At 34.6% G+C, this 25,767-nt stretch overlaps 1 protein-coding gene across 1 annotated transcript in view; it reads left to right on the forward strand.

Moving 5' to 3' along the window:
* The window catches only part of LOC106132098 (transducin beta-like protein 2), a 178,945-nt gene extending 153,212 nt beyond the window's left edge, over positions 1 to 25,733 (forward strand). The window contains exons 3-6 of the mRNA XM_013331418.2: positions 1,156 to 1,379; positions 17,226 to 17,598; positions 21,374 to 21,559; positions 23,967 to 25,733. Of these exons, the coding sequence (XP_013186872.1) occupies positions 1,156 to 1,379; positions 17,226 to 17,598; positions 21,374 to 21,559; positions 23,967 to 24,181 (998 nt within the window). The 3' untranslated portion in view covers positions 24,182 to 25,733. The remainder of the gene's footprint in view (positions 1 to 1,155; positions 1,380 to 17,225; positions 17,599 to 21,373; positions 21,560 to 23,966) is intronic.
* Positions 25,734 to 25,767: the final 34 nt, after the last annotated feature.

The raw sequence follows: 25,767 nt of genomic DNA on the forward strand, positions 1-25,767 counted from the left end.
AAAATAACTGCACTAAATGAACATGCCGATTCCCTTATTTTCCTTTTACTACATCTTTAAGAAAGAAATGGATTGGTCCAATATTTTTATATGCCAGAAACCATACGGCACGTAATCATTATTAAATAAATTAGGTGGAAGTAAATTTGTTCATTTCAAAGATATTTGTGTAGGTCTATAGTAACTATAGTCCAAGTATTGTATTAACTTTATAAGCACTAAGAAACTGTATTACTATAGTACAAATGGACATTATAGGTAAGTAAGTATTTTTATTTATTCGTATCTATCGATGCATTAGTATTTACAATAAGAGCGAAAGTATTCCCGTCGGACCGCGTCACATTACTGTAAAAGTATTCATACTTTCATCCTCACTTTCCGCAGTGAATACTTTACTAATACTCGTATAATAAAGAAAGATTTCTTAGTTGCAACAACTAATAACCACCAATAAACTCGACAATTACGAGACCGACTTGACTTTCCGAAGTATCATAATGATACTTCCACCACGTCTCTATCCCTACAGGGTAAATAGAGCCAATAGTCTCGGGAATATTATAATGCGTTCCCGTGTGATTATTACGAGTATTAATGAGAATGACGTCACAAAGTTATGTTTTCGGTTTTGATAAGAAAGAAGGAAATCATACATTTCTAATTGTATGTAAAAGAAAACATTGAAATGTATGATAAAAATACGGAAGCAATAATAGTATCCGTCCCACATGCTACTGAATATTTAAATTCTAGGTATTCTTGAAAATAACACTTTCCGTGAATCTGGTATTTATAGATATCAAGATTTTAGAGTTTTCAACCTTTGATCAATGATTTGCCTTGGATTGTGTTGTGGTCAAGACGCCAAATAAATGTTTTTCATTCCTGAGAAATTACAAATCTACTTTGAATATTGATTACGGCGATCATCTTCCTAGCTAAGCTGCAGAAATAGGCTCCCGTGGAAATAACAATTCAATAATGTTTAATAATTTAATAATATCTGTAAATTTGAGTTAAAAAAAAAAGTACCTAGCTACTAACAATTCAAATTCAAAATTCAAATTCAACCCTAACCCTACTCGTACACAGGTGATTTAAAATTTAAGCGAATATTAGGACAATCTCATAGTAATTTTTTTTTGTACACAGATGGTTCAGTGATCCTCTGGGACATAAGAGACTTGAACCAAAAGGAACACAAGACGCTCCGTGTGAATATAGAATTCGACTACGCTTCGCATGTGGCCTGGAGCCCAGACTCCAAGGCCTTTATCGTCCATACAGTTAGGGAGAACCATATCGTTGTCTACAAAATTGAGAGGAAAAAGGATGGCGTTATAGGAGCTGCTACTCCGGTCATCACATTTGATAAGGTAAGTTTTTATATATCAAATTAAAAGCTTTACTTATCTGTAGCAATAACAACACATTCATTTGCGATAGGTACCCCAGGAATTGCCATAACTTCGTGTCATCAAGAGTTTATTAGTGTCAGTGAGTGTCCAAGTCGTAGTAAAAATCTCGGATAATGATAGTTGTTAATATAATATAAATTTGTTAGTGGAAATGTTTGTGTATAATATAACGGACTGTTATTTATGTTATAACTGTATGCTCTATTATATAATAGTGCAAGTAGCTTATCAATGCCGTCATCATAATAGGCAGCTGCATCTCGCCAGGCTATCTCTAATACACGCAATACTTAATATGGTCACATCACATCCAATTTCGCGTGTATCTGTGGTGGGTCATTAAATGATATACTTTATTTCGTAGTGATATGTAATAAAACAGTGTCTATTGAGAACTTGCACATTGTAACGACCTTAAAATCGAAATAATAAACTTTGACGTAATTATGACATACCTACTATCTGTGATGTTTAATGTCCTTTTCAATCCTACATTTCTACATGAACATTTCTCGTTCCGTGGAAAGGTATTCTCTTGCATTATCATTAAAATTTAAAATTGCATAATTCCTTGCTTCTCTCGGACATTATAATTAAAATTATAGAAATGATGTGTTGCATTCTGACAACTCTCTCTTACTCCGATATCGTAAAGTTATTTGACAGCCACATATTTGATAACCATAAGGTAAATTAGTACCTCCAGTTAACGACGACACATTTACCACTAGTTACCACTTATTTTTATATTTATTTAATTCCGAATTCTAGGGTACGCACGATTATAGGTACCTAACTCATTCATAATGAGATGTAATAAAAGCAATTTCTTATTGAGAACTGACATTGCGGCGACATTATTACCCGTTACGACTTGTGAGTGAAACTTGTAAGCTAGCATTGTCTTCAAGCGTTCAAAGTGGAACGTAGTACAGTATATATGCAGATAATTAGGGAAATCTGTGACGCGTGACGTGTACATATAATAGTATAGTTTTGAGTTCAAATATTAAGAGGACAGACATTTTACTAGGTTTTATCACAAAATATTAGTTCAATGAAAAAAAAATTGACTAAGCGTCAGTTCATTTTTTATTTATTGCTTCGTAACTTCATTCGTTGTTAGTAGTATAGTACATTAGTTTGAGTGCTAATGAATGGAGGCAAAACATCGCGAGGAAACCTGCACATTCAGGCAACTGAATGTGAAACTATTATACGGGTGAGGTTCTCCTACATAAGTCTACGTATGAGAACCTGAATCACTCAATCATGGTAAAAAAGTCGGACCACAGGTTCCTCTCCACTCCAGAGAGGTCAGGATTCTTCAAAATAATACTGTAGGTACAATGTTGTAGTGAGTCACTGAATACCACACTTTTGTGTGGTATGGGTATCCTCAACGCTTATTCTCCTAGTAAAATGACTGTTACATACAGACAGAGACTGGACACGACGAAACTTGCTTTTGTAAGGGTTCCTTTTTGTTATTTGTTTACGGAACAATAAAAAAGAATACATTAAAGAACCATTTTTTTTTACCTTTATTGATACCAATATAATTTACCATAACCAATGTTTATTTTTTACACTTTTAATAACGTTCTAGCAAAATGTCAGGTCAAGATTACCTGAAACCGACTAACTTGCATGATGAAAGTTGTGAATGTGGAATAATGTGGATGAAGCGAAGGCAACACTATAGTGACTCGTATAATCGTCTATCTATATCAAGTTTGTGAAACCAAAGAGCCCGGAACTCAAGTAATAAATAAGAACCATGAGCGACTGCTGCCTGACCTCTGCGACCGTTTCGCTAATAGATAGTATGGTTCCAGTATTGATTTGATATTGATTTATAATAAAGTGATATGTAGGTCTTTGCCTGTGTACTAACAGTTAATGCATGTTTTACTTGTACCTATTTACATTCTTCTCTCTATACTGAAAATGTTCTGAAGACTTTTTCGAGGATTCGCCTGTTTATGTAGTTCAATGCTGTGTCACTCGTATTTTGATCAGTGTCTTGTTTATATATCTGTCGCAGGAAAATGATGTAACCAGAGATTTCGCGAAATCCCCAGGGATATTACGAAATCACGGCATATGTTGAATATTCTTATTTACGACGCCTTCTTACTAAAATAGTCAGTGAAATGTCGTTTCACTAAATTAAATCCAGTGAAATGTCAGAAAAACGGATACCTCCGAGTAAAAATCGTCCAATTTATCTCTCTCCCTCTGTCTACCCAAACGTCCACAAGTGGGAGCGGAAGGAAGCCGCTGTGGAAGCGGCCGCCGCGTCACGAATATGAGCGAGGGCAGCTCATGCTCCTAGCAACGAAGCGGTAGGCGATGGCACCGTGTGGTTTTAGTGGGTTCAAGCCCCACATAACCCGTCCGGCTTTCCGTACCCGGCCGGGTCGACGAAGGTCTTTCCACGCGTAAAAAAAAAGGTTAGGTTAGGTTAATAATTATGTGAATAATTTTAAAAGGACTTAGCACGAACCTTTTTCATTCTTTATTTCACTAGATTGAGATGAGTGAAATGATATATCACTAGATTGAAATAGTATTTTGTCATATCACTAATTTTTTTTAGTAAGAAAATGTATTAAATAGGAATATTCACCATCTTCCGTGATTTCGTGAAATCTCTGATATCCTCATTTCTCTGCGACATATCGATCCCGAAGTCCGGTTTTCAGGGACAGTTTGTCGCAATACAGATTGGAGGATTATATTTAGCGAGGCCTGAATTAGGTGGGCGTCGCGTAAACGCATGGAGCAATGTCCGTACTACCGGAGTATCATCATTCTAACCTCATTTTAATACTTCGTTCATACGTCACGTCTTTATCTCTTGCAGAGTAGACAGAGCCAACAGTCTTGAAAAAACTGATAGGCAACGACTTACTTGACGATGGATGATAATAACACTGGTAAACATGACTTTTTGCCGTAAATTAATTTATGTATTTTCGGTATCTCTCATATATAAGTATACTAGCTGTGCCCGCGGCTTCGTCCGCGTGGATAAGTTATTTTGGACATCATACATCATCACACATGATGAATAAAATTCCTCGTTTTTTTATCACATTTTCCATCATTTCTTCGCTCCTTATAATTGCAGCGTGATGTTAGATAGCCTACAGCCTTCCTCGATAAATGGTCTATTCAACACAAAAATAATTTTTCAATTCGAACAAGAAGTTCCTGAGATTAGCGTGTTCAAACAAACAAACAAACTCTTCAGCTTTATAATATTAGTATAGATTTAAAAAATAATAGTAAAAACAATCTATTACATCGAATTATCTAAATAAACGATTTAGTTTGAATTTGACAGTCTATCGAAAATAAGTATTGTGGTTGACCATTCTAACAAAAACAAAACTGATATTTGTAAGAACACGATATACCCTCACATTCGTGCATATTTAGTGTATGTTATTCTTATTTTGTTATCGCGTTATATCGATAATCAACACTAGACGACGTTCAATTTCTAGTGTTTTTTCTTTTAAACTGTTTATTGAAATTGTCACTAGATCTTTTCTGTTTTTTTTTTTAAGTTTCAGTTTAAAAAAAAGAAGACAATATGAATCGAAAGTGCTTAAATTCACCGGACCTCTTTTGTTTTATTTGTGGAGAGCTTAAAGGCATGGATAGAGAAGGTTTTTTGTATTTAAAAACATTGTTCCCTAGACTGAGTGAAGCTAAATTGAAAGAAGGAATTTTTGTAGGTTAATAAAAGGAAGGTCATAAAAGATACTAATGTTTTCAAAATTAAACAAAAAGGAAAAAACTGCATGGCTTTCTTTAGTTGAAGTGACAAAGAATTTCTTGGGAAACAAAGTCTGCGAACTATAAGGAGATAGTTTCTAAGTTTCTACAAGACTATAAAGATTTAGGATGTAATTTGTCTTTGAAGATACATTTCCTTCATTCCCATCTAGTTTTTTTTCCCTAAAACTTGGGTGCAGTAAGCGATGAGCACGGGGAAAGATTCCATCAAGACATCATGGCGATGGAAAGAAGATACCAAGGAAACTGGTCGCCGAGAATGCTTGCAGATTTTTGTAGGACACTAAAACGAGATCTTCCGTCTTATAGTTACAAGAGGCAAGCAAAAAGAACAAAAACATCTTCAGAATAAATTCTTTTAAAAAAATATTTACGAACGTCAGTAATTTTGGGTTACTTTTAAATAAATGTATTTTAGATAACTTTGGGAAATAATTTCTGTTTGGTTTGTGTCATAGAGCGAGATTACTGGCATTGGTTATTTTACATTTCTTGTTTAAATCAAAATTATTAAAGGGAGCTTTTACCACAAAGGTTCTTTGTTAAACAGTAAAAGGTTCTTTGTTAACCTTTGTGTACATTGTTTCTAACGTTTCTAAACCCAAAATGCACAGTTTTGCATTTGGGAGAGATTTTTTCGGGAAAATTAATTTAAAGGATTTCATCATTAAGAGATAAGAATTCATTAGAAGCAGCCATAATAACCTTAAACTTAATAACATCTATATCCCTTGCGGGGTAGACAGAGCCGGCAGTCTTGATAGACTGATAGGCCACATTCAGCTGTTAGTCTTACTGATAGAATTGAGATTCAAATAGTGACATGCTGCTAGCCCATCGTCTTAAAGAAGAATCCCAAGTTTATAAGCCTATCCCTTATTCGCCTTTAACGACATCCATAGGAAAGAGGCTGAGTGGGTCCTATTCTTTTTTTTGCATTGTTACCGCGAACCACACGGCTGGATTAAACTATGTGTTATTTTTTTATTGCGGCTAAAAGACGCAATGCCATGGCCAGCCAGTGTGACCGTTGACTGTTGACCAATGTATTTAGAAAATGGCGTCATCTTGTGAAGACATCTTTTGTTATCAACATCATTGGTTTAAATGATATTTTTAAACGTTCCGCTTATGATAGTCACATTCGTCTAGTCTAATCGGGAATGACGCGAGGAAGAAGATTTTTAAAACTCCCGCTTGCTCATCTATATCTTCCTATAAGGGGCTAAAAATGAATAAACACTAAACTATACAGTAAGTATGCGAAATGATTCATATTTTGCATCATAGTAATTGATTGACAAGATATTTAAGAAATCGGAAGTTGTAGCCGCTGAACCACATTGTTGTAGCCGACAAACCACATTTTACAACACCTACTGTTATAAATATAACAAATTGTAATTATAGTATGATTCACTCCTAGTTGGAAGATAATATATGCAGCAAAACTGTGTTAGTTTAATTCATTAGAGGTCACTCATTAACAAACCAGCATCTGTCTTCCGTGGGAATTTCGGGATAAAAAGTTTACATCAGTAGGATTCATACAAGATATTTCAATTTCATTTTTATACATTTTGAGGAATCTTCTTATACCAGCAGTAACCCATATTGATTTGAACCCAGAAACAATATTCATTTGCATTAATCTTCTAAACAAAGTTTCATGATTAAAATGTATAAACATTATTCAAATAAGTCTACCTATATGCATAAGAATTAAACACGTCAATCACCACTCAGTCACTGATTGCAAAAAAATATTTTTGCCCAATTATTTATTGCAAAACCAATCCAAAATAACCTCTTTTCAAAGCCTAAACACGAAATCTTGTTGGCCTTACGAAAGAGAAGTTATAGGTCTAAATTTCTAAATTTCGTGGTCACTGCCATAATTTTATTTTACTTCTATCCGGTGACATTTAGAGACTACTTCTAGGCTAATTTTCTCCACAATCTGGTATAACATTTCTTATTTATAAAATTCTATTTATGTTTATGCTCTACCTAAGCTTCTTTTAAATTAAAAATTGTAATAATTAGTTCTCAATATTCAGTGACGGTAAAAATTTATTTTAATATACATAAACAACCACATGTTTATCTCTTACGGGATAGACAGAGCCAACAGTCAACAGCCAAAATACTGAAAGGCCATGTACAGCTGTATGATTTAATATGTGGCTGTAAATATTGACAGTTAAATCAAAAATTCTCAAGAACATGTCTTAGTATCACAACCCGAGGTAAAGCGCAAGTTACGAGTCTTGTTCAGGTAAACTGCGTTTTTTTCTGTTTAGTTTTAAAACTAAGATCTCAAAAAAGAAACACCACAAATTATTCAGAAATTCTAAGAAAGTTCCATGGTAACAAGCCCTCAGGGTTGAGTCATTTGTTTTTACTGCCCTTAACATCTTCAACAATAGGCAACTAGTTATCATTTCTACCTGGAACCCTAAAAGCTAATTCTTAAAACTTTCAAAGGCTCGTTTTAATTACACTACGAAATTATTACAGATATAATTTAAAAAAATAGAATTATTTTAAGTTGTAAACTTTATGGCAGAAGTATGCAGGTATAGGCTATTTGACTGTATTAAAAATATACATTTCTTTTATGTCATCAGTCTTAATATAATTTTTTTGGAGCGATTTGTATTAAGGCGCGATAAAAATATTGCATTATTTTAACAAAATCCGTCTCAGAAAATTAGGGTTTTTTATGCAGCTGTCACGTGACTAAAAACGAACGTGATTGGCTATTTCTATTATGAAGTCAATTATCCATAAACAGACTGTGGATCGTACCGTTCCTTAGTGTTCGCTATTATTTTTCAAGATTTTATAAGTGTTTGATCGCTCAGGATTACTCAGATAACATAGGTATTTAATAATGGAAACCAATTCCGCGAAAGCTGACAGTCGAAACCTACCAAAAGTGGACGCAATAATGGTTGGCGTCTTTTTCAAAAACAATCCAGATTTCTATGCTGCCGAACTGTGTGCAATAAATCGTAATCTTGTTTATTCATAAACAAGATGCTGATGCTGATGCTGACTCAGTCGCACGATAGTTCATCATTTGTTTTATTTCTGCTAAATGTGTGGGCAATACGTAAAATAAAATTGTTAAAGAAGTTATTAACTTTAGCACGGCGTTTGATCCCATCCATTTTAGAAATTCTCAGCGGATACCTACTTATCGTCATTGTCATATGCATCTATACATATGTATATACCAAATTTCCGGGAAACTTGTGACAGTACCTTATCCTGGTATTTTTTGGGTTTCGTAAATCAACCTGCCTTACCTGTCCCTTATCCTGGTATATTTTGGGTTTCGTAAATTAACCTGCCTTACCTGTTCCTTATCCTGGTATATTTTGGGTTTCGTAAATTAACCTGCCTTACCTGTCCCTTATACTGATATATTTTGGGTTTCGTAAATTAACCTGCCTTACCTGTCCCTTATACTGATATATTTTGGGTTTCGTAAATTAACCTGCCTTACCTGTCCCTTATACTGATATATTTTGGGTTTCGTAAATTAACCTGCCTTACCTGTCCCTTATACTGATATATTTTGGGTTTCGTAAATTAACCTGCCTTACCTGTCCCTTATACTGATATATTTTGGGTTTCGTAAATTAACCTGCCTTACCTGTCCCTTATACTGATATATTTTGGGTTTCGTAAATTAACCTGCCTTACCTGTCCCTTATCCTGGTATATTTTGGGTATCGTATACAATGAAATCAATCTGCGTAAAAACTATGAAGTCTGGCAGCGGAGAAAAAGAAAAGTGAGTGCCAGCTGGAGGAGAAAATATATGTATGAATTAATCAATTTATCTGTTGACTTGACATTAATATCATTTAATATCGCTATCGATCGATACCGCTCCGGCCTCCACATTTCTCGTCGAACCTGAATAAGTACCATTTTGTATAACCATCAATGCCACCTTTGAATTCAGTTGCATCTTCAGCGTTCAATTAAAACGGTAATTATTTAACAATCAACAACATAATGAACACCACAATTACGGTGTAATTCTCCGAAACTTCCGCTATTGCAGCGATTGACCGGCGGCTGCGACGGACACTTGATTGACGCCCGGCGCCAAAACGGCCGAATATTATAGCTTTATAATGGACTAGCTGCGCCGCGGCTGGCTTCTGTGGGATTTTCGGGAGTAAAGGTACTATTGGTTATTTCAAGTTATATTCTACCCTTGTACTAAATTTCATCAAAATCCGTCGAATACATTTTTCATACAAACCTTCGCATTTAAAATATTTTAAAAAGTAGGACTAATATTTGCGAGGGGTTTCGCCTCTGTGATTAACATAAAAAGTGTTACCCGCCAATATGCCAAATATCATCTAAATCGGTCTAGTTATTATCTCTCTAGTTAGTTTCCGACAACTGGTTATTGATATTTATTAAACGAAACTTAATAATTTTTATTTTACTTCTCTGAAACCAAAGTGATATTGTAATAGTCATTTGTGTTAGGGTCGAGGCTGACTGAAGTAGAGTCAAGGATAACGAAGATCTAACTAATTTTTGTTTAACTTACCTATGTTTCACTACATATAAACCAACAAACCAACTTTGAAATTGCTACCATGGGAATTCCCAACATTTATTCTTAGTTCTACTAAAACCAATATCTGACACCCATGAATTATTTTGAAAAATAACATATTTGTTTTGTGTCTAGGTCTACAACAATGATCCTCATAAAACTATACTTTTCGAAAGCGATTCTCATCTTGCAAGAAATGCTATTTTCATATTTTAGTCATATCTAAGTTTTCAATATCAATGTCGATATCAAGGTGTATTTGGATCCTCGTTAGTGAAATACAAATTCAAATTTTATAACTCTGTTTAGTCATCATTGGCGCGATATTGATAATAATACGATAATTTCGTAAATACTTGTATTTTTAAATGATTTTTTGAATGACTGTGACGAAAACGCATGTTGTAGGTTAAGTGTGATGCGTCACAGCGTCGAATTGCAATCAAATTGGTTGTACTTGGACTAATTAGTCATAGCAAAACGAGGGCAGGCAAAACTGTGTAATTGTAATATTGTGCGGTAACAAAATATTCATTACCGTTTTAGGAATCATTAGTCACAACATTTCTAGGCCATGCAACGCGAAGGAAAATGACGAAAGTGGATCAACGAAGGAGAGACAGACGACGGAAATATTTCTATTCAATTAATGTTTCAAAAAGGGTTAACTCAGTTTGGTTCCATATTTTTCATTAAAAGAAGTAAATCGATTCATTCATTCATATAATCATGTCTATATCTTGCGGGGTAGACAGAGCCAGCAGTTTTAAAAGACTGATAGGCCTCGAGTCAGCTGTTAGGCTTAATGATTGAATTGAGATACAAATAGTGACATAGCCCATCGCCTAAAAGAAGAATCGCAAATTTATAAGCCTATCCCTTAGTCGCCTTTTACGACATCTATGGAAAAAAGATGGAGTGGTCATATATTTGTTTATATTGGTGCCGAGAACCACACGGCACAATCATGCCCACTAGCTTGCTAGCTACGTAAATAGAAACAATTAAGTAGCTAATAATACTAATCATTACAAGCCCATTGCACTCACCCTTTGTTACCCAAAATATTTTTCATTCTTTATATATTTTTAACAAAGCCTTGCGTGGGAACGAAAACTTCACTGGAAAGGTAATAAATATGAAATGACATCAGTGGATTCCATAAATAACTTTCTGATAATAGATTTGTTGATTTTACATATTTTATAGTATAATGGCGATATAAGAATTGTTTGTTAACTGGATAAGAACGTTAACAATTTATCATACAATTGCAGATCTTCCTTGGCTATATTTTTGCAACGTATTACATTCAGTTTGTATAATAAATTGCGTAGTTCTTTAATTTACGATTACTGTTACACATTCGCTCTCTACATCCGTGTTAGCGAGCAATAGGTACAAGAAAATAAACAGTACCTTACGTGTTTTTTCAAGCTAATATTCTTCCCGTGTACATTTCATCAAAATCCGTCTAGAAAATTTTGCGCGAAAGAGTTACAAACACAAAATCCTTATTAACAACAAATTAGTAACACCCAGTAAGTATAGTCTCATATTTAACAAAGAAGGATTTCATAACGTGGCACTGGAATTAAATCACGCGTCCATTAGGTGAAAGAAGATAAATTCCTTCCTTTTATGGTGTGAGGAAACATCGTGATAAAACATGTACTGGGTCGAAAATAGGTTCCCTGCATGGGATGCAGTTGTACACAGGAGTCGTCAATTGGGTCTAACACCAAGAGGGTGATAATAATTATATTCATGTCTTAACTTGACTTCTCTCTCATGTTCGTGTGTTTTTCCCGGTTGCACCCTCCACAGATATTTTTGGGGCCTGGGTCCGCTTAACTTTACCATTATTTATTAAAACCTGATCATAGCGCACAGTAAGGCACCATGACCTATAAATTTTCTGTGACAATCGAATGACACGAATTTCTTTCGATTAACTTTTAATTCGTTGTTATGCAATGATGATATTTTGTCTGGACTATTTAGCACAATTCTAATTACCCTGTAGTGCTGTTTCGCAACGGTCCGTTCGTAATGTAGGTAACAAGACAGACGGCTAAGCAATTGGTTGCCATTATCAAATCTAAGGTGTTACGAGTATAGTAAATTCATTTGTGGTCGAATTAATACATTAAATTCAATCTATTCAATAAAATATTCTAGATTTAAATATTTCCGATACCTACTTAAGATTTACAGCGCCTATCTCAACAGTTGCTTGTTTTGTAATATTATATTTTATGTTTTAACGGTTATGTTTCCGTTTTAGTATAATTAACTTTATAAATCAAAAGGTCTAAAAGATCTGTTACAAGTTGATTACTAATAATTAAGAGGGTTTATTACTTCGTTTGCGCATATAAATTTGTATTAATATTATTTATATTTATTATTTTGTGTACATTATTACTGGCTTGCGAATTAAGCGCCACCTACAAAAGGTTTTTCGGAAATTCCACGGAGCTATAGTTTTTTTATCGACTTGTAAAGTAACCTATCTCCTTCCCACCCTTCTCCAGACTCTTAATACCTACGCAAAATTCCAAGAAGAATTTGGTTGTTTCAGAGTTTATTTATTTACGTGAGATTTTGATTTTGATGCACGTCAAAATGTCTAATTAAAAAATATACTTGGCTAACTATTTGGAACGACGGTTTATTAATACATAGACGGCAAATTTTCATAATCTTATGATAGAAGCGGCGACCTCTGATCATAACAAATACCCACTTATTGAATTGACACAGTTCGGCGCGCGCGCAGGCACAAGGCAATTCCCAGGTGGCAGACATTCTGACTCACTGGCTGATAACGCCCATTGTGTTGGAAGTCTGATAAAATTTGCATAGGTATTGCTTTTAATTGCCTTTGACGGCCGAATCAGTTTCATTGTTGAATCCCGAACTGTTATTTTCCAAACCGTGGTGATAAAAGAATATTTACCAAAAATATGGCTGACGTCACGAGCATAGACATAGCAGCGGATTTTTAATAGAAGTGATAAATTAAGAAAAAGCAAATGATTATTTAAGAACGGATTTTTAATATAATAATCATTTGCTTTTTTTTTATTTATGACTTCTAAGTTGTACATGGTCGTGCCCGCGCCAAGACAAGCCAAGCGAAGCTCAAGGGCACCACCTACCTTTTCTCGAAAGGATTCGCTGTTTTGTTTTAATTAAACTTTGATATGTCTGAAATTTAATAAATTAGTAGCAACGATTATTATGTAAAGAATAAAGAATGAAAAATGTGCTCTTTGTTTTGTTTTGTTTTCATTTCTATCATCACGTCTTTATCAATGACAGATGACTATTCCATGTCGAAAACAAGATTATTATGTTTGTGTAGTTTTTTGATGCTTATTATGACGTGAATTACTTAAACGATCGTAAGATGACAATCGTCACATAAAATTGTGTCAAACCGGTCGTAAGCACGTATGGTTTATGTTTTTGACGTACTGAATAAAAGTAAGCACGACACGTATTTTTGTTGAAAAATACACATTGAAATCAATTTATTAAAGCAGTAAGAAAAAGCTAATGAAAGTAGCCATACCTACTTGATTCTACAAAACATATTTTGTCAATAAAATATCAATGTATATAATATATCCTGTATCAAGAAATATATGGTCATAAATTGTGACCCATATTTTTTTATCAAGGTATTGTCTTAACTCGTGTGACCTCTAGGTTGGTCCAAAGTAAATTTCCTGAAAACGTTAAAGAAATAAGATAAGAGAGACCTTTTAAGTTGTACAATAATCAAAATATGCAAACTTTTTACTAACTCCTATGAATTTAAATAATAGAGTGGCGAAGTAAAAAAGGACGAAATTTAGGTAATTTAAGACATCTGTAAAATGTTTTAAGTAATGATAGAATAAGATTAGAAATTATTATTGATTATTATTGAAAAAAAAATACGAGAACAAAGAGGTGATGTAAAATTCACGTATATAACTATATATTCGTCATTGGTCTTTAATCACGCACGACACGTCATTGGAAAAACATTTAGTGTAACTTACATTTTCTCCTTAATGATATAATTTTAATTAATTACTATATTGTTTTTGATGAATGAATTTGATAAGTATTGGTAACGTGGAAATCTTAACAATAAAATTCCGATTTCTGTGATTCGAAGAGTCGAAGGTAAAGTTTAATACAATTTTTAAGGTTTCGATTCGAAGTTGTGAAATGAAGACCTTTAACATCAAATAACTTTTAGTAAACTATTGACTCATTAATTGTTTCTCTTGAGCATTACGTGCGCACGTAGAATAAACGTGCATTAAAATATTGTAATTTGTAATAATTTCATTAAAAAAAATATGCCATTTTAAGCTGAAGAGTTTATCGTTCTTCCTACGAATCAAATCATGGGACATGCAGACTTTTTTATTTTTTTTTACTCTACATAGATGTGCACGCAAGTCGCAGTGAAAACCGAATCCTCTTTTTACTCTGGCGTTAGTCCCGGTTACATTCCAGTCCGACCAGGGAGCAGGGAGCAGGGAAGACCTTTGTGGGTTACTCATATTGGATCATGGTTACATATTAAGTTGCCTAATTGGTGCAGGTTTCTTTACGATATTTCTCCTCAACTTAGGAGCATCGTTTTACTAATATACTGTAACTCAAAAAAGCGTCACTGGTAAATGTTATAGGTAGGTAGTATCTAAATCTGTAAGTGAAAACCTAATGAAGATTTATAATAATTAACTCTAAGCATTGTCAGTGTTGTAAAAAGTTTTGTTTCTCTTCCTAACTGATAGGAAGTGGCGTAATGATCTTAACAATGCATTTTACGCGTAGCATGAATATATCTTCTTACGTAAACAATACAAGGTATCGATAAGAGCATGCTTTATTGTAAAATTTAAATACTTAGTAAAACGATGTTTTTTTTTTCTTAACTACTAATTGATTTACATAATTACCTAATAATGGCTTCTTACGTAATTGCTATTAGTTAGTTTAATTAATCTTGTACGTATAAGTAAATGATGTCACGTCGGTCTATCCATTACTTAATTACAATAATGATTTTCGCTAAAATACTTATATTATATGGCATACACACGTATCGGGTTAGGTATTTTAATTATATACCTTTCGGGGTAGACAGAACAGTCTTAGCCGGTTGACTTAATGATGGCATTTGAAATAATAACTACATTGCTAAAATTGTTTATAGACAAAGACAGATCATGGAGTACATACGAGTACCGATTATTAGTTTGATTATCACATATAGATCGAGATTTATAGAAAAATCCGACAGGGCTTAATATGGTTCGGTTTCTTAATGCAGTTACAGATAATCACAGCAAATGTTCCAATAAAAAACGTTACAGGAAAGGGCCGGATGCCTTAAGATTTTGTAACATGCAGGCTTTCTGATGTGCAATCCAATTAAGTAATTTATCTGCAATAAATCCTTTCTCTATTTAATAGTTTTAATTCTTTCACTCAAACTGCACCCCTGCCTGCAATAAATGCAGTAAATTCTGGCTTCACCTCTCTGGTGAGGATGAAGCCAGAATTTACTCCCAAAAGGAAGAAGAAAATCGTATCGTATTTTTTATTTCATTCTCAGCTGTTAGGAATTCCCTACAAGTGATAAATTAAATGCTGTGAAAACATTACACACACACGTTAAGGATGTGATGTCGGTGACACCAATGAGCCTATTATTTTTTCTTTTTCTTAGTGTAAGAACAATCTAAAGTTGAAACTGATTACGTTATAAATAGACATAAACATGTTTTTTCAAATTAGAACAGAATAGTTACTAATTAATTCATAAAATGTCGTTACTTAATAATTAATTTATAAACCCGTTTAGTTTTTGTGGTATTTTGATGTCAAAATACAGGATACTAGCTTTTACCCGCAGCTTCGATGCTCGAATTAAGCGCTACCTAAAAAACAATACTTACAGGTTTTTCTCCAATCCCACGGGCACTTTAGTTTTTACCGGAATAAAATGTATCTTATGTCCCTCTCCAGAATCTTAGTTATATATGTGCAAAATTTAAAGAACATTGGTTCAGTAGATAACGCGTGAAGAGACAAAAAAAAAACAAATAAACTTAGTTTCGCATTTGTAATATTAATTGGGAAGTTGAGATGAGATGTCGTTGTTGCTATTGTGAAGATTTCCAAAACAATTTGAGTTGGTTGTTATAAATTAAAATTCGCTAACCTTGTGTGATTCGACAATGAAACTTAACAAAAAAATAGAGGTTATACGTAATTCAATGCTTCAGTTGAGTGAATGTACCCAAACAGTTGTAAATCCGTTAGTGTTTGTTATTCTTATATCGTGTATTCGTTTTGCGTGAAATATCATGTCATTGAAGTAACGGTACAATAACAAGATTTCGCTTATTTTAACTGCGAGAAAAATTATTCCCACCATAGAAAACTTGATATGAACTTGTTTTCTATATTTCCAACAGCGATTGCCTATTGTTGCTCGTAATATTAACCGAGCAAAAACTAGTGCTCGCTTCCCATATCGATATTGCAAACGACATGCTATAGATACTCCATTTAAATTTATATCTTTTTTTTGGACTGATTTAGAGAACAAAAAAAATATTTATCATTACCACAAAAATTAGGCTAACGCGTTGAAGTTTTTGTTCAAACAAAAGTCTCTAATAAAATAATCCTTTAGCACTAGTATGACAATTTTAAGCAGGTTTGCGTCATCCGGGTCATGTGTGATCAAGACTTGACTGACGCGTATTTCAAGCGTAAGTTAATGTAAAGACTAAATTTATGGAAAATCATTAAACAATACACGCAGACTCGATGCGGGCAGACGATTAAAAAGACCTTCCATCGGAACAATGGCTTGGTGCTTTGTGTACACTGCAAGCGATCTTCGACCAGACGGTAGTTTTTGTTCCGCCTTATATTTTATCTGTATAGTGGCACGTTCTGACTTCAAAGATAGGTATAAGATCATACGATGATGCGTTTCCAATCGAACATGGTTTGTATCGCAGCACGCGCAGCCTCGAAAATATTTTTAGCTGCAGGAAGGTTCGCCGGTCGTTTTCCTTACTCACATACGCTTACATAAAACATGATGCGCCGGCTGATTGCATTGCTCCGCTGCGCATACAATACCAGCTCCCAGATATTATTTATCACAAGATTTCAAGGAACCGTCGGGCGCGCGTTCTGCCAATCGCTTTGTTTTAAACTCACTTTGAATATAAACGTTATCTTTTCGGGTCGTCAAACCCATCTAATGCAATAAAAGCACAAAACAATGACTGAGAGATTAAGGTCAATAACACAAAACATTAATGAAACTAGCCGGCGTGATTTTAATCGCGGTTGTTATGTTTCAGGTGCACGCCGATGACGTGGTCGGCTTCGGGATATCGAGCAACGGGAAGTTCATGATGTCCTGCTCTTGTAAGACTGACATGGTTATTTGGGACCTGAAAGGACAGCAGTTGGACAGGGTGGATACGTATTTAATGAGTACATACTCTGCAAAGATATCGCCTTGTGGGCGGTTCGTGGTGGCGACAGGGTTCGCGCCGGACGTGAAAGTGATGGAGGTGTGTTTCACGAAGACGGGGGAGTTCAAACAGTTGACAAAGGCGTTCGAGCTGACGGGCCACACGTCGGGCGTGTATGACGTAGCGTTCGACGTGGACACGTCACACATCGCCACCATATCGAAGGACGGCACGTGGAAGTTGTACCACACAAAGAGTAAGTACCTATTGAATTATTGATGCGCATGTGTCACTTATCTTGCACAGTTTATAACTCGATGAATTGCGTGTTTGTCATCGCATCTGTTTACTGCAGTTAAATATAAATTTTGCTATACAAAATGCTTGAACATAAACTAATATACAACTACCAAGTGGCTTTTCACATATCAATATTTAAATCATGACGGGTTTGTAAATTAACACATTGTCAGGTAGATATCATGTTATTTAACATGGTTATGATTAAGTAGCAATATAATTTTAAATCATGTGAATTATGTTTCTATAAATTTTCTTGCAAGTTAACGTTACAACAACATACCAATTAATTATAAACAATTATAGAGAAATGAGATGAATGAGCACGCTTCACTTAACTCCATCGGCAAGAGGCAAGAAATTTAGATTTAATAATGGATAAAATAAATCTTCATCAACCAACACAATGACAAATGAGAAACTCCGAAAGATGCAAATTTAACAAAACATAAATATTAGAAAGTTAGTTAACCTTGCAAATGCAATGGTCTCGTAATTTTTCTGTAGGAAGTATGTAAATTCATTTAATAATTATTTTGTAGTTAACTTTTATTTTCCATAGAATCCTTAAGTCAAAGAATGTCTGACTTACCTATATCGTATGCAAAAATATCCGTTTAAGTCTTTTGAATTATGGGAGGAACAGACTTACAGAATCACATTTCTAAGTATTTTGAATATATAATTTGATCATTTCAAAATCGAAAATATTTCTACTGTTACCTGTTACCTTTGCTTGAAATGAACCGAACCATTTCATCTCTTATTATATTTTGATGCCGTGTGGTTCCCAGCACCAATACAAAAAAGAATGGGACCACTCCATCTCTTTCCCATGGATGTCGTAAAAGGCGACTAAGGGATAGGCTTACATACGTGGGATTCTTCTTTAGGCGATGGGCTAGCAACATGTCACAATTTGAATCTCAATTCTATCTTAAAGCCAAATAGCTGAACGTGGCCTAACAGTCTTTACAAGACTGTTGGCTTTGTTTACCCCGCAAGGGATATAGACGTGATTATATGTATGTATGTATGTTATACTTTGATGGTGATTATTTATGGTATATGTTAATAAGAAATACGCAATATAATGCTGATCTAAATATAGACTGAATTGTCTTGGTTGAACGAATGCACGTCACTGCTCATCATATCTTCTGTTTTTACTTAAGTAAAGTTTATCGCACGTTTATCCGTAATAACTGTCAACAAACCCTTACTTTGATTGATATTTGTAAACAATTACACGTGTTAGCAGCAGATCTCAGAGGTCATAAAAATCTTTGACCCCGCTTTTCCTTTCGTTGATTTCATGTGTCGCTAACTCTTGTAAATATATTGTACATATTCTTTCTTTTTTTGTAAATAATATTTTTTTTTAATCTATAGGAGATTATAGATTATATATATAATAAATCTGTTATTTAAAGGTGAATTTGCCATTGAACAGATATACCTTTTAAGCATACAGATTATGTAATAGTACGAAGCGTATATTATTTATTTATTACAATAAATAAGGAAGGATTTTTGTAAATTCTTACGTCAACAAAATCCCAGCAAAACTACCAAATCAGTTTCCAAAAAACACGCAAACACCAAAAACATACGAAGTGTCAGTAACCCATTAATATTTTTTGCCTCTAAAATCGTGAATATTAAGTACCTATGTTATTGGATGATTTCGTATATTTCCATTATTATAAAAAAGCATATTAAAATGTGCTAAATGGTGTTTACGTCTTGGCAGTGGGAAAAAGGTAGACGACCTTTTTTTACGTAGTTACTCAGAAAAATGATAACGGTCGTCGTCATACACTTCAATTGCTGAATGATACGACGATATCTTACAAATCCTACTACTATTATAAAGGCGAAAGTTTGTATGGATGTATGGATGTTTGTTAGTCTTTCACGCAAAAACTACTGAACCGATTACCATGAAATTTGGTATGTAGGTAGCTAAAGACCCAGAATAACACATAGGGTACTTTTTATCCCAGAGTTCCCGCGGGATTGATAGGGTTTCCATGCGGACGAAGTCGCGGGCAGCCTCTAGTAATCTATATGACGAGTCGCGATTGACAAATAACTATTTTTACATCACTTTAATATTTGTGAAAAATAAAACATTTGTCACCGGGGAATAAAAGACTTTCATTAAGAGTACTATTAGATGCGTACGAGTATTTTGATCAAATCGGGGACGTTCTGATGAATGGTCAAGCCAACAGTGCTGTGAACCGACGAGCTTGAATAAAAAAAAAGTTTAATTAATGTCGATGAAGCAGGAGAAGTTTGCAATGATCGCGACGTGAGTGTTGAGAGATGTAGACTCAGCCTCATATTATTTAACATGTTTAAATGTTAGGATGTGAATTTCGGATAGTTTTGATATTTAATCTAGGGAGAGGCTAATAAACTTAGAAATCTTTTTGTTAGGCGATGGGCTAGCAACCTGTTATACTATTCGAATTTCAGTTCTATCATTAAGCTATAGCGGTTAAACGTGGCCTTTCTGTCGTTTTAAGGCTGTTGGCGCTGTCTACCCCGTAAGGTAAAAAGACGAAATTATATGTAAGTATGTATGTTTGTGCGGTGTAAACACTTGAGAATTCACTGGTGTTATGTTTCATCTAATATTAACCTAACAAAACCTCTTTTAGACGAACGTTTCGATAATATTTCGGTGACATACAAGTTATAATGGTTCTGATGTGGTTGTACGATACTGTAGGCGGGCACGTAGGCGTGTACCAACCTTACCTATTGTGTTTCATATGAACAACCTTCTATGGGTAGCTTCTGCCGTATAAAACTATGGAAATAAAGAATACAACTTTATGTTTTAAATAATATTATTTAGTAAAACCAGTTTAATTTTGACGTAGAGAAAATGAAGATAGAGCCTTATATATCAGTCGAACCAGTCTGCAAATTATAGCGAATCGAGTTAAGCACTCGTTTAGAATAGTTAATTATTATAATACTTACATATCACAAAATCATGTTGCTTTTTTTTGAGGTAGGCAGAAGATTGCGATAATCTCTGCTTTTTTCGCTTCATCCACTTTCACCATTTTCTTCATGAAAACTCTTCATTGTCACTCGTTATTATTTGTACGTCGTCCACATCGTATAAAATAATTTGTTGTTTTTATAAAGTCAACATAAAAAAATAACATCAAAGCAATTGTGGTTAAGTTTTGACATTTGCACTAGGGGATTACTGCGCATGCAAAATTTCAAGCAAAATCCGTTAAGTGGTTTCGGCTGCGCTTTGATAAACATGTCATCTTTTATATGCAAATTCTGTGGTTGCGATAGCTTTCACCAATACAGGATGTTGACGAAGTTCGTATAGGTATTAATGGTTTTAGATTTTACACACATATGAGAGATGGGATTCAGTAAATCAAAATACAGCGAAGAATTTTTTTTTACCAAAATGTGTACATCTTTGATTGACTACGAATCACTCAGAGGGATTTAGAATGTCATATTTTGCATCTCTCTTACATTTTATTAGTTAGCCGAAGTAATAGAGAAGTTAAGAGAAATTAGACGTATATCTTGTCCGTGTTCGTGAAATTACACGGGAATGGGAAAGTCAGTTAATTAGCCTACAGTTTGGATCATGGTTAAACATTCAGTTACGAGTAGTTTCCATACGATGCTGTTTTCTCTTACTATTAGTCAATTCTATTCCTCCCTTTTTCCATTTTCAGTCGAGTACACGCGTGGCGAATCACCCCACGTCCTAGAAACGGGGACGTACACGCAGACAGCAAATCACCCTCACATCGCCCTGTCGCCCAACTCGGAAGTGCTGGCGGTGTCCGTGGACTCCAGCGTGGAGTTCTACGACACATACACAGGGAAGCTGTATGACACCGTGGGGAATGTTTACTCAGGTATGCACCTTCGATCCCTACATACTTCTTTAGCTTCATCTACATTCTAAGTCTCTTATACTAGCTCGTCGGTTTCGGGTACGCTTACAAAATACATGACAGAACACAAAACATTTCGCGTAAGACAGTAGGGCCGTGTTTGACACTCAAGTCAAAATAATGTACTACATATGTGTTTCGTGTCACGCATGCGCCAGAATAGCAAAGTGTCGGCCTGGTTTCGAAATAAAACGAATTTACTGACCCACACTTAATGAAAATTAAATTGCGACGCTGATAATGCGTGGTTATTTGACCGCCTTTCAGATAACAATGTGTGTTATCAGTTAATCGTTACTAATATTTATAATTTAGTTCACTGCCCCTAATTACTTTTCAATAAATAATTTGCTAATGATTACGAAAATTGTAAAAACACGAAGAAATATTTCTAAGGACATTAGCTCGCGGACTTTAAACAATAAATTAGTGTCATTTATTTATTATATTTTGTGTGTTCTACGTCTCAGGGCTGTTTGCTTCCAAACTATTGATGACCAACTCCGTGATGATTGATAAATATTAGTTTAAATAAAACAGTTTCTTTAAAAATTAAAACTTGTTTGCTTTCTTTATATTTAATCATTATACGGTTCAATAAGACGCAGTGGTATAGATCGATACGCAATAGGTTAACCTTTTACGTCTCATATTTAATTACACACAGGATACAATAACATAAATATTTTTGCATGGGATTCCTTCTACGTATTCAAAGTACTATGAAAAACAAAACTATAATGCCAATAAATTACTACCTTATAGAAGGAAAACGATGTCGTGTTTGTCTGTCCAACAACATGTTTTGTGACGTAAATGTTTTCCATAAATACAACTGAATCATTGAATGAATTAGAGTAATATGGGGCACCGTATATTAAAGTAGTGATTGGTGATTCATAGCAGGGGAACATTATGGGTTCACAGCTTGTTTGTATTGCGATTCTTCGTATAGTGTATAATTGAAAGAATCATAAATAGGTCAATATGAATCAATTTGTTTTGGTCGATAGTCTTTGCTACACTCGCTAAAAAAGAAAGAATGGCAAAATGATAAAGAAGCCGTAGTCTTTAAATCCGCCTTTTACATTCATGAACTGAATAAATAAATAACGTCGTAGTCTTAAAAAAATGACCCCTACATCTCTTAGCCGTGGATGTGGTAAAATGAAACTAAGGGAACGTGCTAGAAACCTGTCACTATTTGAATTTCAATTTCATCACTATGCCATAAAACTAAACGTAACCTTTCAGTTTTCAAGACTGTCAGCTCAGTCTACCCCGCAGGGGATACGGACGTGATAATATGTCTTTTTTACAATTGCCGCTATAAATACACCGAGGCTATGCAGTGTCATGCCACCATCAAGCCGTGAATTATTCAAGCAAGACTCAAGGCATCGTTATCGACCGACCAGCCCTTACGTGTACAATTGTGGTCGCTCTGCTCACATCATGTGATAAACGTTACCATGAAGAAGGACGTTGAAGTAGCCTTTCTTACTGTTCGTGTCGCCGGCGTATAAAGCGTAATTACTTTAATTTTCGTTCCCACGAAATATCGAGAAATTCTCTATATTAACTCTCTATAGAAGGATGCAAATGTAATGAGAGTTTTACATGAGCGGTTAGGGAACAGTTTTATCTTTATTTAGTAGACTTACAAATATTGTCAATAAATAATTCTCCTTGCAATAACGTGAGATGTTAATGAAACTACCCACACAGTTTATGCAAGATTTAGTTGAGGTTTTTTAGTGGGCGGGATGTTGCAAGAGGATTGACAAGGATATTTAACTGTTTAAGGATATTTACTGGTTCCCCAGATACGTTATAACTTACCATTTTCCTGATTTATTTACGTAAATCTTCGTAATTTAATAAGGAAAATAGTAAGGTTGAGGTTCTATCTACTTTTAACTTACGTAGAATGTTGGCCTTCGTGAGGAAGTGGTAGGGTGTGTGGCGACATCTCTACGCCATAAGTCACAACAGTCAATCACGCGAAGCTTTCGGCCAATAAAAGCCTAAATCGCGCAATTTAAGATTTCACGGGTTGGAGCATAAATACAACCTCGGACACAACATCTGCGCAGCCGCGGTTCTGCCCTGGTTACACCTAGCCTGGCGGATGATCTTCCCATTATGGCCAAACATCCCTCCTGTTACAGGTGCTTGCCTCTGAGGCATAATGACCCCGGTACAAAACCTGGCCAGGGCATGATGAACAATCATTTTTCTATTTGGAACTTGGAATTTATTAATAAATATAGTATATCTAGATAAAACACAAGCTTCGAACTTACTTTGGGGCTAGCTTTGCCCGTGTCATATACGCCATATTAAAAGACCTATTTATTTTTTGCAGGGTTGATAAATTACATGAAGTTTGACGCCAGTGGGAAGTATCTGTTCGTGTGTGGCGACCGTGCTGTGAGGATCCTCCACAATGTGTGCGGCTACTACACCATGATAGGCAGCTGTACTCGTTTGCTCGGCTCCAAGCAAACTTCCGCCACTGTGGAACGCCTTAAGAAGACCATACAAGACTGCAAAGATACTCTGGCTACGTTCGGGAAGTGAGCTGTGAATTGATTTTTTGATGCATTTTTTTCGATGCTCGTACTGATTTAATTGGTTTGGAAAATTTAAATAAATTAATGCAAAACTAGTTCCTGATGTTTGCCTAAACATGAAACCTTTATGCCATGCAGAAGTTGTTTGAAGTTGACACACATTGTTTTTATGAAAGCTGACGAAAAATATTTTCACACTTACTCCTGGACTTTGGTCAGACAAAGGCTGTGGTATGATTATACACCCTGTCTTGTTAAACGCCTCAGTAAGGGGAATACTGAGGCAAAGCGAGAGGGTGTGTTGATTTCGTTGACAAATAATAAATAATTGACAAGTGGCAATATCCTGTTTGAAACGCCATTGACGTATTAAACTGTCGAAGATATACCTAGTCAATAAAACACATTCAATGTTGTCAGACCTGTCAAAACAAGCCTGTCAGACTAAGCTATAATTAATAGGTACCTATAGCTATGTATCTATGGCGTCGCCAAAGTTGACTATAATCTTTAAATTCTAAGACCGTAATATTACTTCACTATATATATATATACTATAGCTACGTCCGTGATAGGAAGGTGGTGGGCTAGATGCGGTTTTCTAGACCCAAATTATATTATTGTCGACCAACTTGTACAGGTTTCATGTCTGGGCTACAATGGTGATTATAATTGTATGTAACACGTCCAACATATTGCATTTTTCTTTTACATTTAGGATTAATGAATCGGGAAATTCAGTATTATTTTACACAAACATTCTCGATTGAACACAATAAAAAAATTCAACAGCTAATTAAATGGTTAAATCACTGCGCGCATCGAAAATATACTCTCATGTGCATTTATTTTGTAAAACAACTATTTTTATATATTTAGTTAGGACTTTACAATGTTCTTAGGTCACAAATCTAATAAGCTGATCTCTGTCCAAATTTATATTTTAAGAGTAGACATACCTACATACCTACCAATTTTATATAACTATTTGACAAAGATTTTGATAATTATGAGAACTTGTCTTTAATTGCTTGTCTTTAAAAACAATTAAGTTTTATATTCTTAATTCATTTATACTTTGCCTATACTCAGTTCCAACACAAAATGCAGGATCGTTTTGTGTTAATCGGATTTTTGAAGTATAAATTTAACTTATCGAAATTTTGAAAAACCACAGATGGGATCTTACAATTTGACATTTAGGTATGCGAATCCCATAACATTGTTTAACTAGTGTAATCAGCCATTTCAAATAGTAACTGAAAACCAGCGAACCGAATGGTTTCATTGGATCTTACGAGTATGTTTCACCATATAGGTACATAACTACCTTTTGAATGAAATTATTTGACTCGCTGGTTTTAAGTGAACCATCACTACTTTATAAGACCCTGTAGAAGTGGAGACTACATGTTAACAGTTTTATGTTTTACTTTAAAAATATATGATTATTGTATTACTTTGATGTCTGACCTCGTGATTTGCAAAGACAGAACATTTTTATAATTGTCAATTATTGATTTGATTTCTCTAATAAATATTTGTGTTAAAATTTTTAATGCACTGCTTTAATTTAATACCCATCTTAAAAAT

The sequence above is a fragment of the Amyelois transitella genome, chromosome 13, assembly GCF_032362555.1.
Source record: "Amyelois transitella isolate CPQ chromosome 13, ilAmyTran1.1, whole genome shotgun sequence".
Taxonomy (NCBI): domain Eukaryota; kingdom Metazoa; phylum Arthropoda; class Insecta; order Lepidoptera; family Pyralidae; genus Amyelois; species Amyelois transitella.